The 18445-nt window shown below is 45.1% G+C and overlaps 1 protein-coding gene across 3 annotated transcripts; it reads left to right on the forward strand.

The window, feature by feature from the left end:
• Window positions 1-1434: 1434 nt before the first annotated feature.
• On the forward strand, window positions 1435-18303 carry LOC135514968 (endosome/lysosome-associated apoptosis and autophagy regulator family member 2-like). 3 transcript variants are annotated; one of them, XM_064938732.1, is made up of 22 exons: window positions 1435-1676; window positions 4203-4323; window positions 6229-6418; window positions 6824-6971; window positions 7282-7371; window positions 7461-7566; window positions 7778-7927; window positions 8019-8107; window positions 8243-8423; window positions 8565-8693; window positions 9136-9226; window positions 9366-9468; window positions 10048-10185; window positions 10330-10599; window positions 10899-11072; window positions 11197-11386; window positions 11553-11649; window positions 12025-12126; window positions 16472-16598; window positions 16778-16956; window positions 17262-17424; window positions 17514-18303. In XM_064938732.1, the coding sequence occupies exons 1-22, from the start codon at window positions 1572-1574 to the stop codon at window positions 17583-17585; spliced, it is 3015 nt and encodes a 1004-aa protein (XP_064794804.1). In that variant the 5' UTR covers window positions 1435-1571; the 3' UTR covers window positions 17586-18303. The 3 variants fall into 3 exon arrangements, with proteins under 3 accessions (XP_064794804.1, XP_064794805.1, XP_064794806.1); XM_064938733.1 differs by having other exon boundaries at window positions 17517-18303; XM_064938734.1 differs by having other exon boundaries at window positions 7473-7566.
• The last annotated feature ends 142 nt before the right edge of the window (window positions 18304-18445 follow it).

The following is an 18445-nucleotide window of genomic DNA, read 5'->3' on the forward strand; positions in this document are numbered from 1 at the left end:
CCTAATTTGCACACACTGTGTATAGACTTTTTTCTATTGTGTTATTGACTGTATGTTTTGTTTATTCCTTGTGTAACTCTGTGTTGTTGTTTGTGTCACACTGCTTTGCTTTATCTTGGCCAGGTCGCAGAAGTAAATGAGAACTTGTTCTCAACTAGCCTACCTTGTTAAATAAAGATGAAATAAATAAAAAAAAAAAAACAAAGGTTGTAAAAGTATGCTAGACATACATAGAATAAATCATTCTGAGTTAGATTTTTCTGTCATAATCAGTGAAAACGTTATTGATATATATTGGTTTAAATGGCATTTTAGAGATGTTATGTATTTCTATCAAATCAGAACTGGAATGTTTACTCAAAGCTAAGGTTGTAAAAGTATACTAGACATTTATAGAATAAATCAAACCTAGTTTGATGATTCTGTGACAAACAGTGATTTAGTTATTGATTTAAACCACTTTAAATGGCATTATATATTTCTATCAAATCAAAACTGGAATTTTTCCAACAAAAGAAAGATGTAATAGTATGCTAGACATTTATAGAAGGAATCATACCTAGTTAGAGTTTTCTGTCATAATCAGTGAAAACGTTATTGATTTGTTCCACATTAAATGGCATTTTATAGATTTGATGTATATCTATGAAATTAAAACCGGAATTTGTATTCAAAACAAAGGTTGTAAAAGTATTGTAGACATTTATAGAATAAATCAAACCTAGTTTGATGATTCTGTGACAAACTGTGAATTAGTTATTGATTTATACCGCTTTAAATGCCATTTTATATATTTGATGTATATCTATGAAATTAAAACCGGAATTTGTATTCAAAACAAAGGTCGTAAAAGTATTGTAGACATTTATAGAATAAATCAAACCTAGCCTGAAGATTCTGTCATAATCAGTGAAAACGTTATGGATTTATATAGGTTTAAAAGGCATTTTTATTGATGTTATGTATTTCTATCAAATCAGAACTGGAATGTTTACTCAAAGCAAAGGTTGTAAAATTATACTAGACACTTATAGAATAAATCAAACCTAGTTTGATGACTTTGTGGCAAACGATGAATTAGTTATTGATTTATACAGCTTTAAGTTGCATGTTGTAGATTTGATGTATTTCTATAAAATCAAAACTGGAATATGTATTCAAAACAAAGTTTGTAAAAGCATGCTGGACATTTATAGAATAAATCACATCTAGTTTGATGATTCTTTGACACACGGTTAATTATTGATTTTTAAATTAGTAAATTGATTTTGGTGAATGTCTGTTGATTGTCTGGTGAATGTCTGTTAAATGTCCGAATGTGCGAATATAAAACCAACTTTACCTCCGTGTCAATTAGCTGTTTTAAGATAACGCAAAGCCCGTGCTTTAGCAGAGTGACGTCGGCCGCGTGCCTCTGACAGGATGGATCTTGAGCGCAGAGTAGCCGAGTGGGTGGAGAGAACCGCGCGCATGCATAACGACGGAGCACCATAACCAAAATCACTCACTGTCATTCATGCGTTTGGTCTTCAACTGAATCCTTTCACGGACTGTCTTTACACAAAACGAGGATGAGGGAAGAGTCACGCGGGTTCTGTTTTCTTAATTGTTTTTTATTCATCATCAGCGCCCGACAATGGGTGTCCGCGAGCAGGAACCTGCGCCCGTGCAATGAGGTAAGAGCGCGCAGCTCGACATGTTCGGCAGAGGCTGTCACACTGTTATTTATAACACTGTTTTAAACTACATTAAATAAGCAAGCCATGATATTGCCACCAAGTGCGCTGAACGCACAATGTGTAATCATCTTATACTAGACTATGTTCCAACCATATTTATCATGTTTATGATACGAACGTTATCAAATAGGTCAAGAATTAACATTAACCAGAGGATTATAGGCTACAACCTTCTGCCAATCATTGTTATAAAATGCCTATTGGTGCGGAATGGAGTTGAGATATACGATGTTATGGGAGCCTTCTTTGTTTGTGGTGTGATTTAAAATGTGTTGGTCGCCTGTTCTTCTTATCGGCTTAAATCCTAAGCATGTTAACAAAATATAAGGCTCCATAATATGATGGCGCAGCCCACTGAGCCGATCACTTGGCATCCATCCTCGTCCGTGCTGCCTTCCGTCGATGTGCGGGAATAATATTACCGCTGAGTAAGAGGAAAACAGAGGAGGGAAGGACAGCTGAACAGCAAGGGCCCTGGCACTGCATTATCCGGTTAGATTGATCTGTTATGGCAATGATATCAACTCTCTAAGGAAAAAAGCTGCCTGGAAGCCATCTATGTCTCAGCCTTCTCGGTATTATTTGATCTGAAAATGATTGAGTGCTGTCAGATTTGTGTCCCAGAGTGTGTGCCATTACACTGCCAGATCCACACACACACACACACACACACACACACACACACACACACACACACACACACACACACACACACACACACACATGATGATGGATAGGTCACACTGGTACTAAATATCTCCTCTGTATCCATGGTGACCATGATGTGTCACAAGGAGACAAATTATGCACATTAACCTCAATACCCTTTTATCTAGCTCCAAATCCACTGCACAAGCCCCATATCCACTACAGTACCAATATTTACCCACCAGCCCCTCCCCAGACTCCAGTTGCCTCAGGAGAAAGCAGGTGCATTCCTCTTGAAAGGAGTTGCCATGGGGCTTGGTACTAAGGGATTTCTATAGCTACCTCTCATCTAGCTGATATATGGCCTCACCTATTGAGAGTTTGTTATGTGTGTGTTTGCATGTGTGTGTGCCCATGTCCCCAATATTTGTGTGGAAATATCAGGAACAATACTTGTTAGAGCTAGAGAGAGATGATGATCTATACAAAAGAGCTCAGGCTTATCTATACTCCATGCACAGCCGTAAACGGTCTCTCTCTCTCTCTCTCCATCCTCAGATTCTGCACCCATCTCTCTCTCTCTCTCTCTCTCTCTCTCTCTCCATCCTCAGATTCCTCACCCTCTCTCTCTCTCCATCCTCAGATTCTGCACCCATCTCTCTTTCTCTCTCTCTCTCTCTCTCTGACTCACTCACTCACTCACTCACTCACTCACTCACTCACTCACTCACTCTCGTTCTCTAGCTCTCTCACGCACAAACACAAACACATTTAGCATTAACAGAACCACATACAGTCAGTATATACACACACACTCACCCACTTTGAATGCAAAAATGATTTGGGTGGCAGTGAGCTGTTTGTCGGTGGTCCTGATTGATTGCCATGGCAATGCTGGGTGAACAGAAGGTTTGGGAGGATGGGGGAAGGGGATGGTGAGCAATATGGTGGTGGAAGTGAAGTGTTGCATGACTGGCTGCAGATAGAATGCTTAGAGACAAACCACCATGGCCTCCAAAACAAGATGGCCATCCAGTCTCCTTATGCCTTATCTCTGTGGGGATCCTCCCTATCTCTCCCTTTCTCTCTCTCTCTTTCACTTTCCCTCTCTGTTTCTCTCTAACTTTCTCTCTCTCTAACTTTCTCTCTCTCTCTCTCTCTCTCTCTAACACACACACACACACACATGCTTCGTTGTGTGGATTAACTGTTTTTTTCCAGTAGAAGTTACTGACCTGTAGTGACCTGTTCATAACTGGCTTACTACTCAGTAGTAAACAAACAGTAGAACAAATGCACACAGCTGAGACAAAGATGAGCGGTAATAACTCAGAGTATTGACTTAACATACAGCAGAGCCGACCCCAGTCTCAGACTCTGTCATCAGAGCTGCTCAGAGACCATGATGGTGACTCTCTGTTCATTTTGAATGGAGCTTTCTTCTCTTTCCGTCTGATTTTGTTTTCCTTATCTGCCCCGCTTCACTGATGACAACCTGCTCTACCACTGGCTTTCCATCATACTTGATGTTGGCTGTTTAGTACGCCTATGCAGCTTATTAGATTCATTTGGTGCATGCTGTCTTGAAGAACAACTGCATATGACGAGTGAATGGGTGTTCTGGCACATTGATACAGAAATGACAAGGAGGTGTCACTAAAATGAAATGCTTGCAACCTGTTCTGTCACTGCAGATTTAAGTGTCTCTTAGATTGTTTTATCTACTGGGTCATGTGTGACTGATCGTGACTGTGTTTTAGGTGAGTGTGTGTATCATGCTCTAATATGGCTACTGTGTGAATGTGTATTTCCCAGACAGACTACTACTATGAGTATACAGAGTGTGACAGTGTAGGGTCTCGATGGAGGGTGGCCATCCCCCACATTCTGGGCACCTGCTCAGCCCTGCCTACTCCCACCAGAGGAACAGACTGCTGTGAGTACTCTGTCTGTGTGTGTGTGTGTGTGTGTGTGTGTGTGTGTGTGTGTGTGTGTGTGTGTGTGTGTGTGTGTGTGTGTGTGTGTGTGTGTGTGTGTGTGTGTGTGTGTGTGTGTGTGTGTGTGTGTGTGTGTGTGTGTTCATTCACATTTATTTCACCTTTATTTATTCAGGTTTGCCTCATTTAGATATAAATCTATTTTTCCAGAGAGACCTGTTCAAGATAGCAGTGTACGTTCATGAGAGAGCGAGAGTACAGTTGAAGTCAGAAATTTACATACAATTAGGTTGGAGTCATTAAAACTCATTTTTCAACCACTCTACAAATTTCTTGTTAACAAACTATAGTTTTGGCAAGTCGGTTAGGACATGACACAAGTAATTTTTCCAACAATTGTTTACAGACAGATTATTTAATTTGACTTGAAACAGCTAGGAAAATTCCAGAAAATTATGTCATGGCTTTAGAAGCTGCTGATAGGCTAATTGCCATCATTTGAGTCAATTGGAGGTGTACCTGTGGATGTATTTCAAGGCCTACCTTCAAACTCAGTGCCTCTTTGCTAGACATCATGGGAAAATCAAAAGAAATCAGCCAAGAAAAAATTGTAGACCTCCACAAGTCTGGTTCATCCTTGGGAGCAATTTCCAAACACCTGAAGGTACCACATTCATCTGTACAAACAATAGTACGCAAGTATAAACACCATGGGACCACGCAGCCATCACACCGCTCAGGAAGGAGATGCGTTCTGTCTCCTAGAGATGAACGTAGTTTGGTGCGAAAAGTGCAAATCAATCCCAGAACAACAGCAAAGGACCTTGTGAAGATGCTGGAGGAAACAGGTGCAAAAGTGACTGTATCCACAGTAAAACAACAAGTCCTATATCGACACAACAAGTCCTATAACGACATAAAGGCAGCTCAGCAAGGCACTGCTCCAAAACCACCATAAAAAAAGCCAGACTTCGGTTTGCAACTGCACATGAGGACAAAGATCAAACTTTTTGGAGAAATGTCCTCTGATCTGATACAACAAAAATAGAACTGTTTGGCCATAATGACCATCGTTATGTTTGGAGGAAAAAGGGGGAGACTTGGAAGCTGAAGAACACCATCCCAACCGTGAAGCACGGGGGTGGCAGCATCATGTTGTGGGGGTGCTTTGCTGCAGGAGGGACTGGTGCACTTCACAAAAGAGATGGCATCATGAGGAGGAAAATTAAGTGGATATATTGAAGCAACATCTCAAGACATCAATCAGGATGCTAAAGATTGGTCACAAATGGGTCTTCCAAATGGACAATGACCCCAAGCATACTTCCAAAGTTGTGGCAAAATGGCTTAAGGACAACAAAGTCAAGGTATTGAGTTGGTCATCACAAAGCCCTGACCTCAATCCCAAAGAAAATTTGTTGGCAGAACTGAAAAAGCATGTGTGAGCAAGGAGGCCTTCAAACCTGACTCAGTTACACCAGCTCTGTCAGGAGGAATGTGACAAAATTCACCCAACTTATTTTGGGGAGCTTGTGGAAGGCTACCCGAAATGTGTGACCCAAGATAAACAATTTAAAGGCAATGCTACTAAATACTAATTGAGTGTATGCAAACTTCTGACCCACTGGGAATGTGATGAAAGAAATAAAAGCTGAAATAAATCATTATCTTTACTAATATTCTGACATTTCACATTCTTAAAATAAAGTGGTGACCTAAGACAGGGAATTTTTACTAGGATTAAATGTCAGGAATTGTGAAAAACTAAATGTATTTGGCTAAGGTGTATGTAAACTTCCAACTTCAACTGTATGTATACTGTCTAGGTGTGAATGTGGCTGTCACATTGTGTGTGTGTGACCCTCCTCTCTCCCTGTCTGTCTGTCTGTCTGTCTGTCTGTAAGCGTTCTCGTGTGCGGTGGGAGAGTTCCTAGAGATGTCTGCTCAGCAATGTACGCCGTGTGCTGCCGGCTCCTATTCGCTGGGCAGTGGGGTGCGTTTCGACCAATGGGACACCATCCCTGCCGGCTTCACCAGCCTGGCCACCTACATGGACCCAGGACCCAGTGGAGAGGAGAGTCAGGCCTGTAATAGGTAACACCTGTCTGTTTTCCTGTCCTTGTGGGGACCAAACAGTTGATTCACATTCAAAACCCTAACTCTTAACCCTAACCCTAACACCTAACTCCTATCTCCTAACTCCTGACCCTATCCCTAACACCTAATACCCAACTCAAACCCTAAACTTAACACCTAACCCTAACCCTAAACCTGATTCTAACCCTAACCCTTAACCTCTAACCCTAACCCTAATTGTAACCATAAACATAAATTAGCCTTTGCCCTGCGGTGAACATTTTCCTTGTTTTACTATCCTTGTGAGAACTTCTGGTCCCCACAAGAATAGTAAAACACACACACATTTACTATACATTCAGTCACACACACACACACACACTCACAGTAGTCCTGTATTCTCTTTCTCTCTGTGTACTGTAGCTCGTCGTGGACGCCGCAGGGCGTGTATCTGGAGTCGAGTCGTGATGAGTGCACCGTGTCTCTGGTCTACGCTGTGCATCTGGAGCAGCAGGGCTCTGTCTCCTTCAGCTACCAGTACCCTGACAACAACATCTTTTTTGAGTTCTATGTGAGTCTGACTCTCTCCTCCCTGCTGAAGCTTATATCAGTTCATTTATTACCCTTTTTTTTACTGGTTGACGTCCGTAGAGATGAAAAGTGCGTCTGTTTTGCGGTAGCAGGGAAGAGTTTAATTGTGCATTAATATATTTTTGTACATCAATGGCTTTACATCAATGGGTTTTACATCAATGACTTTACATCAAGAGATGTGGGCAATTGAGTGCTTTTCTGTGGTGAGGAGAATCAGCTGCTGATTGAAAGCGAGAGAATCATGTGATGCAATATTCTGAGTGGTTACCGTGATGCCGCGTATTCAGGTCCAGAACGAGCAGTGTCAGGAGATGGCCCAGACAGACGATCAGAAGTGGATCAAACTCACCACCAACGGAGAGTGGGACACACACACGGTGAGGAGGAAGGCAGTGTGTGTGATACGTGTGTGTTATATGATTGGTGTGTGTGATGTGTGCAACATACTGTGTGACATGTGACTCAGGTGAATCTGAAGTCTGGCACTAACATACTGTACTGGAGGACGACAGGGATCCTGGTTGGAGGGAAGATGGTTAAACCAGTGTTGCTCAGGAACATCCAGATTGAGGGTAAAGAGCGCTCGTACCCCTACTCCCTATCTTCACACTCACCTCTATTCTCTCTCCCATTCTGCATGCCTCTGTAATGTTGTTGGTCAAGGAAGGGTAGTATCACAGGTTCTTACCCACTCCAGAACTCGCCCTTCTTAGATCTAGGAAATGAGACCACAGAGACGACAGCCAAATCTACATCTTAATGAATTAATGTGTCTCTTTCTAGGTGTTGCCTACACCTCGGAGTGTTTCCCGTGCCGACCAGGCTGGTTTAGCTCCTCCCCTGGCTCCTCCTCCTGCCAGCCCTGCCCCAGGAACACATCATCTAACAAGGGAGCCGCCTCCTGTACTCCCTGCCCCGACACACAGTACTCACGTATGTACTAGACACACACACACATTGAAATGTATCAGTAGATACCAGTTAAAATATCCACGGTCTCTCTCTCTTTCACTCTTTCCCTCAGATGAAGGATGGTCACAGTGTAAGGAGAGGCCTCCATGTTCAGAGAAGGATTACTTTCAGATCCACACAGCCTGCGACAGCGAGGGAAAGGTAAGTCACACACACATAGTGTGCATATAGAGAGAGAAGGCTGTGGTCATATACATTAGATTACAATACATAAGCCATCCTGTGTATAGCATCTCTATGGTTGTGATGTAACTGCTGTGGTTGCCGTGGTGACAGACTCAGGTGATGTACCGGTGGGTGGAGCCGAGGATCTGTGAGGAGAATGTGACGGGCGCTGTGGCACTGCCCCCTACAGGGGAGAGAGAGACCTGCCCTCCCTGTAACCCTGGTTACTACAACACCAACGACTCCACCTGCTTCCCCTGTCCTCCTGGAACACACTCTGATGGCACCTCAGGTACACACACACACACACACACATATACTATATATAAACATAAACAGTGCACATACACACACTTACAGTACACACACACACACACGCATGTATTGCTGTATATTGAAATGTGCTGTTAACGGTTGTGTGTGTCTGTCCCAGTGTGTGAGGAGTGTCCTGCGGGAACAGAGCCAGTACTGGGGTATGAGTATAAATGGTGGAACGTCCTCCCTTCCAACATGAAGACTTCCTGCTTCAACGTGGGCAACTCCAAATGTGACGACATGAACGGTGAGACAGAGACGTGTCTCGGGTGATTAGGGTCAAGAGATATGTGATATGATTGTAGTAGTACACATGGGTGAATAGTAAATATGTCTAATATAGACATCCTGCTGTGTATGTAATAACTCTGTCTCTCTCTGACTGATGGGAGCATAGATATAGATATGAGGTGTCCCTCAGATTGTTATTATTTTACCTTTATTTAACTAGGCAAGTCAATTAAGAACAAATTCTTATTTACAATGACGTCCTCCCGGGGAACAGTGGGTTAACTGCCTTGTTTAGGGGCAGAACGACAGATTTTTACCTTGCTAACTCAGGGATTCGATCCAGCAACCTTTTGGTAACTGGCCCAACGCTCTAACAACTAGGCTACCTGCCGACCCTGTAAGGAATATAGATGTGTGTTTAATAGAATGTGTAATTACAGTAATATGTTGTTGTTCAGGCTGGGAGGTGGCAGGGGATCACATCCGCAGCGGTGCTGGAGGCTCGGATAACGATTACCTCATCCTGAACCTGCATGTTCCTGGCTTCAAGTTAGTCTTGGCTTGACTGTGTATTATTGTTAGAGCGCTCAGGTTTTTCATGGTTAGGTCATATGGTCAGAATGAACACATGGCTATGATTATTGTGAAATATAATTTTTATTGGCCCTGTGTGTGTGTGTTCTGTCAGGTTACCCACATCACTTGCTGGGATGACCGGGACTGAGTTTGGCCGGATCACCTTCGTCTTCGAGACAATCTGCTCTGCCGACTGTGAGCTCTACTTCATGATGGTGTGTGTCGGACCATTCACATCTGCACGAGTGTGTGTCTAGGATCTCAGGGAAATGTTACTGGCAATATCAACAGTGTATCAGCCAGTAAATCAATATTACCCAACCCAACATAGTCAGTATGACATAGCCAATACATGAGTGACCTACTTTCATATTGCTATTGGATAAATACATATCAATATCTATGTTTGTTAGTAAAGCCATATAAAGCAGAACAGGGTTCCCCAACTGGCAACCCGCTGAGCCCAAAGAAATAATACAAAATGTAATTGTTGGACATAAAACACTGTAAAAACACACCAGCACACCGCTTCTTGCGGTCAATCCACTCAAGAAAACATCGGCCCTCAGCTGAAACTAGTTGATAATCCCTGCAGTATAGACTCAGTTAAAACAAACCATATATCCAAATGAAACCAAAGTATATTTGAACAAACACAACCAATCACAGTACACAATCTACACAACTAAATCACAGTAAAGCAGTGAGATTTCAGATAAACCAGTCACTGTGTAAATTGTAAACCAGAGTGATCCGCTGCCATATAAACCCTGTGCGTCTGTCGCCCCCTGCAGGATGTGAACAGGAAGAGCACCACAGTGGTGGAGTCATGGGAGGGCAGTAAGGAGAGACAGAGTTACACACACATCATGACCAGGAACGCATCCGTATCATACACTTGGGCCTTCCAGAGGACCAACCAGGCTCAGGACGTGAGTACACACACACTCGCACAAAACACATACACTCTCTCACACACACACATAGTGACACTGCACACACACATACTACACAGACACACTTACATACATATGCAGATGTACTTGCATATAATATATTGACGTGGGTGTATCTAGGTGCGGCGGTACATCAGTGACGTGGTGATACTCTACTCGGTGAGCGTGACAAATGTCCAGGATGGCGTGGCATCTGCGTGCCGGGCTTGCGCCCTCTTATCCCAGAGTTCTCAGCGGCCTGGGTCGTGTATTCCATGCCCAGCTGGGTTCTACATTGACAGAGACACCAACCGGTGCCAGGAGTGCCCCCCCAACACATACCTGTCTGGTCACCACACATATGGAGAAGACGCGTGTCTGCCCTGTGGCCCCGGAAGTAAGAGCAACAAGGTATTATATTACACACAAACACAAACACACAACTCATATCATCACACAACCATAAGTTACAACCTTACAAACTAACCTTAGGCAACCATTATAATCATTAGAACCACTTTATAACATTAAATCCTCCTAATCTAAAATCTCAGGGCCATAGTTATGAGTTTTACTCTCATCCAGATCATCAGTTAACCATCTCTGCTCTGGATAAGAATGTTTTTAGCATTGGTACTATAATGTGTGTATCATGGGAGCCACTATTTGTTCGATGTCTGTTGACTTGATGCTATTGTGCCCCCTCCTAGGAGCACTCTCGTTGCTATAGCGACTGCTCCTTCAGTCACACGGAGCACAACCGTACCCTGACCTTTGACCTGAGCTCTCTGAGCCCCGTGGCCTCGCTCACCATCGGCCCCAGCTTCACCTCTAAAGGCACAAAGTACCTCCACGTCTTCAACGTCAGCCTGTGTGGACACCAGGTAACACACACACACATTCACGCATGCACTCACACACACACATTCATGCACGCACACATCAGCTTGTGTGGACATTAGATAACACACACATACCTCAGGGTTGTCGTTGTGTGTTCTGTTTCAGGGGAAAATGGCAGCTGTCTGCACAGATAATGTCACCGATCTCGCCAACAAGGACATGGGGAGTGATTCCACCCAGTTCGTCAACTCAGTGGACAGCTTCATCTGTCAATCAACCATCATTCCTGCGGATGGGCGGGGCTTCAGGATGGCTCTGGCATCCCAGTCTATCAGTCTGGCTGATACCTTCCTCGGTGAGATGGCAATAGAATAGTGCCTTCATAATGATTATAGGACAGTGCCACAACCACTAGTAGTCATATCCAGAGCACAATGTATACTCTTGATCTAAAATCAGATTTATTTTCAATCATTTCATTTGAAAGTTGTTTTCTCCATCTCTTCCCGTCTCTCTCTCAGGAGCGACAGTGGACAGTGATTTAGACGGAATAAACGCCAGACCAGAACTCTTCTCTGACAACTCAAAAGGCATTCCAGACATCAACTTCTTCTACAGGTAGGCCAGCGTAGAGCTAGACGCCATAGAACTGCATTCATAGTTGAATGGTTCCAGTGAAGATCAGTCTGTCTATCTATGCGCTGTCTATTATCTATGCATATTCACTTTACCCACACCTACATGTACAAGTGACCTCAACTAACCTGTACCCATTGCACATTGACCCTGTATATAGCCTCATTATTTTGTTACTTTGTATTTTTTTAAACTTTAGTTTATTCAGTAAATATATTCTTCACGCTTTCTTGAACTTCATTGCTGTTCAAGGCGCTTGTAAGTAAGCATTTTACATTAAGGTCTACACCTGTTGTATTCGGCGAATGTGACAAATAGAATTTGATTTGTGTGTTTGTGTTTGACTCTCTTTCTCAGGTCTACTCAAGCGACTGGATCCTGTGAGCGTGGTCGGAGTGCGGTCATGACAATACGCTGCAACCCAGAGAAGATGGACCGCGGGCAACTCACAGTGCCCAGGTACACACACCTGTCTGACTGTCTGCTCAACATCACCTGTCTGACTGTCTGCTCAACATCACCTGTCTGACTGTCTGCTCAATGTCACCTGTCTGACTGTCTGCTCAACATCACCTGTCTGACTGTCTGCTCAACATCACCTGTCTGACTGTCTGCTCAACGTCACCTGTCTGACTGTCTGCTCAACATCACCTGTCTGACTCTCTGCTCAACGTCACCTGTCTGACTGTCTGCTAAACATCACCTGTCTGACTGTCTGCTAAACATCACCTGTCTGACTGTCTGCTCAACGTCACCTGTCTGCTCAACGTCACCTGTCTGACTGTCTGCTCAACATCACCTGTCTGACTGTCTGCTCAACGTCACCTGTCTGCTCAACATCACCTGTCTGACTGTCTGCTCAACGTCACCTGTCTGACTGTCTGCTCAACGTCACCTGTCTGCTCAACGTCACTTGTCTGACTGTCTGCTCAACGTCACCTGTCTGACTGTCTGCTCAACGTCACCTGTCTGCTAAACATCACCTGTCTGACTGTCTGCTAAACATCACCTGTCTGACTGTCTGCTCAACGTCACCTGTCTGCTCAACATCACCTGTCTGACTGTCTGCTCAACATCACCTGTCTGACTGTCTGCTCAACGGCACCTGTCTGACTGTCTGCTCAACGTCACCTGTCTGTCTGCTAAACATCACCTGTCTGACTGTCTGCTAAACATCACTGTCTGCTCAATGTCACCTGTCTCTGTCTGCTAAACATCACCTGTCTGACTGTCTGCTCAACGTCACCTGTCTGACTGTCTGCTAAACATCACCTGTCTGACTGTCTGCTCAACGTCACTGTCTGACTGTCTCAACATCACCTGTCTGACTGTCTGCTCACCTGTCTGACTGTCTGCTAAACATCACCTGTCTGACTGTCTGCTAAACATCACCTGTCTGACTGTCTGCTCAACGTCACCTGTCTGCTCAACGTCACCTGTCTGCTAAACATCACCTGTCTGACTGTCTGCTCAACGTCACCTGTCTGCTCAACATCACCTGTCTGACTGTCTGCTCAATGTCACCTGTCTGACTGTCTGCTCAACGTCACCTGTCTGACTGTCTGCTAAACATCACCTGTCTGACTGTCTGCTCAACATCACCTGTCTGACTGTCTGCTCAACGTCACCTGTCTGCTCAACGTCACCTGTCTGACTGTCTGCTAAACATCACCTGTCTGACTGTCTGCTAAACATCACCTGTCTGACTGTCTGCTAAACATCACCTGTCTGACTGTCTGCTCAACGTCACCTGTCACAACATCACCTGTCTGACTGTCTGTCTGCTCAACATCACCTGTCTGACTGTCTGCTCAACATCACCTGTCTGACTGTCTGCTCAACATCACCTGTCTGACTGTCTGCTCAACGTCACCTGTCTGACTGTCTGCTCAACATCACCTGTCTGACTGTCTGCTCGTCTGACTGTCTGCTCAACATCACCTGTCTGACTGTCTGCTCAACGTCACCTGTCTGCTAAACATCACCTGTCTGACTGTCTGCTCAACGTCACCTGTCTGCTCAACTGTCTGACTGTCTGCTAAAACACCTGTCACTCAACATCACCTGTCTGACTGTCTGCTAAACATCACCTGTCTGACTGTCTGCTGTCACCTGTCTGACTGTCTGCTCAACATCACCTGTCTGACTGTCTGCTCAACGTCACCTGTCTGACTGTCTGCTAAACATCACCTGTCTGACTGTCTGCTAAACATCACCTGTCTGACTGTCTGCTCAACATCACCTGTCTGACTGTCTCACCTGTCTGTCTGACTGTCTGTCTGCTAAACATCACCTGTCTGACTGTCTGCTCAACGTCACCTGTCTGACTGTCTGCTCAACATCACCTGTCTGACTGTCTGCTCAACATCACCTGTCTGACTGTCTGCTCAACGTCACCTGTCTGACTGTCTGCTAAACATCACCTGTCTGACTGTCTGCTCAACGTCACCTGTCTGACTGTCTGCTCAACATCACCTGTCTGACTGTCTGCTCAACGTCACCTGTCTGACTGTCTGCTCTAAACATCACCTGTCTGACTCAACGTCACCTGTCTGTCTCACCTGTCTGCTCAACATCACCTGTCTGACTGTCTGCTAAACATCACCTGTCTGACTGTCTGCTCAATGTCACCTGTCTGACTGTCATCACCTGTCTGACTGTCTGCTAAACTGTCTGACTGTCTGCTCAACGTCACCTGTCTGACTGTCTGCTAAACATCACCTGTCTGACTGTCTGACCTGTCTGCTCAACATCACCTGTCTGACTGTCTGCTCAACGTCACCTGTCTGCTAAACATCACCTGTCTGACTGTCTGCTCAACATCACCTGTCTGACTGTCTGCTAAACATCACCTGTCTGACTGTCTGCTAAACATCACCTGTCTGACTGTCTGCTCAACGTCACCTGTCTGCTCAACATCACCTGTCTGACTGTCTGCTCAACGTCACCTGTCTGCTAAACATCACCTGTCTGACTGTCTGCTCAACATCACCTGTCTGACTGTCTGCTCAACATCACCTGTCTGCTCAACGTCACCTGTCTGACTGTCTGCTAAACATCACCTGTCTGACTGTCTGCTAAACATCACCTGTCTGACTGTCTGCTCTGCTCACGTCACCTGTCTGCTCAACGTCACCTGTCTGCTCAACGTCACCTGTCTGACTGTCTGCTAAACATCACCTGTCTGACTGTCTGCTAAACATCACCTGTCTGACTGTCTGCTCAACGTCACCTGTCTGACTGTCTGCTCAACATCACCTGTCTGACTGTCTGCTCAACGTCACCTGTCTGACTGTCTGCTAAACATCACCTGTCTGACTGTCTGCTAAACATCACCTGTCTGACTGTCTGCTCAACATCACCTGTCTGACTGTCTGCTAAACATCACCTGTCTGACTGTCTGCTAAACATCACCTGTCTGACTGTCTGCTAAACATCACCTGTCTGACTGTCTGCTAAACATCACCTGTCTGACTGTCTGCTAAACATCACCTGTCTGACTGTCTGCTAAACATCACCTGTCTGACTGTCTGCTAAACATCACCTGTCTGACTGTCTGCTCAACATCACCTGTCTGCGTCTGACTGTCTGCTAAACATCTGTCTGAAACATCACCTGTCTGACTGTCTGCTCAACGTCACCTGTCTGACTGTCTGCTCAACATCACCTGTCTGACTGTCTGCTCAACGCTAAACATCACCTGTCTGACTGTCTGCTGTCTGCTAAACATCACCTGTCTGACTGTCTGCTCAACATCACCTGTCTGACTGTCTGCTAAACATCACCTGTCTGACTGTCTGCTCTCTGCTCATCACCTGTCTGACTGTCTGCTAAACATCACCTGTCTGACTGTCTGCTAAACATCACCTGTCTGACTGTCTGCTCAACATCACCTGTCTGCTCAACGTCACCTGTCTGACTGTCTGCTAAACATCACCTGTCTGACTGTCTGCTAAACATCACCTGTCTGACTGTCTGCTAAACATCACCTGTCTGACTGTCTGCTAAACATCACCTGTCTGACTGTCTGCTAAACATCACCTGTCTGACTGTCTGCTAAACATCACCTGTCTGACTGTCTGCTAAACATCACCTGTCTGACTGTCTGCTAAACATCACCTGTCTGACTGTCTGCTCAACATCACCTGTCTGACTGTCTGCTAAACATCACCTGTCTGACTGTCTGCTCAACATCACCTGTCTGACTGTCTGCTAAACATCACCTGTCTGACTGTCTGCTAAACATCACCTGTCTGACTGTCTGCTAAACATCACCTGTCTGACTGTCTGCTCAACGTCACCTGTCTGACTGTCTGCTCAACGTCCCCTGTCTGCTCAACGTCACCTGTCTGACTGTCTGCTCAACATCACCTGTCTGACTCTCTGCTCAACATCACCTGTCTGACTGTCTGCTAAACATCACCTGTCTGACTGTCTGCTAAACATCACCTGTCTGACTGTCTGCTAAACATCACCTGTCTGACTGTCTGCTCAACGTCACCTGTCTGACTGTCTGCTCAACGTCACCTGTCTGACTGTCTGCTCAAACATCACCTGTCTGACTGTCTGCTCAACATCACCTGTCTGACTGTCTGCTCAACGTCACCTGTCTGCTCAACGTCACCTGTCTGACTGTCTGCTCAACATCACCTGTCTGACTGTCTGCTAAACATCACCTGTCTGCTAAACATCACATGTCTGACTGTCTGCTCAACATCTGAGCTAAAAACATTTGTGTATTATTTTGTGTGTGAATTTTCATTAGCTCTTTCTACATTTCTCCTGTGTGCATGTGTGTGTACAGTGCGTGCCCTGCAGGTACATGTGACGGCTGTACGTTTCACTTCCTATGGGAGAGTGCTAGCGCCTGTCCCCACTGCACCCAGGATGACTATCACCAGATAGAGGGAGCCTGCAAGGGAGGGGTCCAGGTAACCTATACTCCCTCTATTCACTCTCTCTTCATCTCCTTTTACACACTCATGCTACTCTTACTTTCACCTCTTGGTATTTCAATTTAACCTACTTTCTCTCTTTCTCTACTCTCTCTCCATCACTTCCCCCCTCCTTCCCTCTCTCTCTCTCTCTCTCTCTCTCTCTCTCTCTGTAGGTGACTCTGTCTGTGTGGAATGAGCCAAAGCTGTGCACCAAAGGCATGTCCCTGCCAGCTAAGAGCTCTGCCCCATGCGAGGCCATTGCCCTATGGCTAAAGGTGGGGGTAGGGGGCGGGGCCTTCTTAGCTGTGCTGCTCGTCTCTCTCACCTTCTATTTCTGGAAGAAGAACAAGAGGTGATTGCCTGACACCTGTTAATCAAATAACCATCCCAGCCATATTCCAGGGCTGTCTAACCCTGTTCCTGGAGAGCTTCCCTTCTGTAGGTTTTCACTCCAACCCCAGTTGTAACCAACCTGATTCAGTTTTTCAACCAGCTAATTATTAGAATCAGGTGCGCTAGATGAGGGACGGATTGAAAACCTACAGGACAGTAGCTCTACAGGAACAGGGCTGGACAGCCCTGCCATAGGCTGTATTACAACGCTCCTGACTCCTGCATCTCTGTGTGTTTCTGTGTCACTATGGCGCCCCATGTCAGGCTGGAGTATAAGTATTCTCGGTTGGTGATGTCAGCCAATAAGGAATGTGAGCTGCCGGTGGCAGATAGCTGTGCCCTGGCCGAGGGGGAGGAGCCTGAAGATGACGTGGTCTACTCCCACAAACCCTCACTGCTCGGCAAGCTCAGGGCCATCGCCAACAAGGTACCTGTGTGTGTGTGTGTGTTAACCCTGTGTGTATAATTGTGTGTGTGTGTGTGTGTGTTAACCCTGTGTGTATCTCTATCTTTCAGCAGAGGGAGGGAGACAGCAGTGAGTCGGTACAGCTGAAGTCATCCCAGTCTGAGAGATGGGTCTGGGGGTAACGATGAGCAAGAAAGAAGAGAGAGAAAGAAAGAAGAGAGGAAGGAAGAAGAGAGGAAGGATGGAAGAAGAGAGGAAGGAAGGAAGAAGAGAGGAAGGAAGGAAGGAGAAAGAAGAGTAAGGAAGATAGAAGAGAGGAAGGAAGAAGAGAGAAAGAAAGAAGAGAGGAAGGAAGAAGAGAGGAAGGAAGAAGAGAGAGAAAGGGAAAGAAGAGAGGAAGGAAGGAAGGAAGAAGAGAGTAAGGGAGAGAGAAAGAAAGAAGAGAGAGGAAGGAAGGAAGGAAGGAAGGAGGAAAGGAAGGAAGGAAGGAAGGAAGGAAGGAAGGAAGGAAGGAAGGAAGGAAGGAAGGGAAAGAGAGGAAGGGAGAGAGAAAGAAGAGACGGTTGGCACACATGTCTCCTGGGCTCTGTTTATTCCTGAGAACTCCATCGTGGCTCCAGCCACTCCAGTTTTCTCTGCAAAGGTACTTGTTCCCATGATTCTGACTGAAACTGGAAAGTGGTTTGGCTCTCCACCCTCGACCCTACAACACAGGGGAACACATCCCTGCTTAATGCTATGGATATTATAGGGCTGCAAATGAAAGGAACTGTCACTGTTTTGTATATTTTGTATTGTCATTTGGAGTTTATCTGTACAGTCATGTCTAAAGTATTTATAATTATTAATGTTGGTATGATTCATCTTTATTAAATTCTCACTTGGCTTTGGGGCCGTGTTTGTATTTGTGTGCAGTTATGTTCTGTTAGGCTACACATTATTATTAGTTAATGTACCATGAAAGAAAAATGGCAACACACAGTCACACACACAAATAAATCCATTATCTCCCAGGACGTCCCATACTCTCGTTGCAGTTCCA

The sequence above is a fragment of the Oncorhynchus masou genome, chromosome 26 (assembly GCF_036934945.1).
Source record: "Oncorhynchus masou masou isolate Uvic2021 chromosome 26, UVic_Omas_1.1, whole genome shotgun sequence".
NCBI classification, from domain to species: Eukaryota; Metazoa; Chordata; class Actinopteri; order Salmoniformes; family Salmonidae; genus Oncorhynchus; species Oncorhynchus masou.

What these genes read in the sequence shown, in the direction of transcription:
- LOC135514968 (XM_064938732.1), top strand. Translation starts at nt 1,572, where the DNA reads ATGAGGGAAGAGTCACGCGGGTTCTGTTTTCTTAATTGTTTTTTATTC. An exon ending in CTGCATGTTCCTGGCTTCAA is followed by an intron (nt 9,227 to 9,365) that starts GTTAGTCTTGGC and finishes GTGTTCTGTCAG; the next exon opens with GTTACCCACATCACTTGCTG. An exon ending in TTCTGGAAGAAGAACAAGAG is followed by an intron (nt 16,957 to 17,261) that starts GTGATTGCCTGA and finishes GCCCCATGTCAG; the next exon opens with GCTGGAGTATAAGTATTCTC.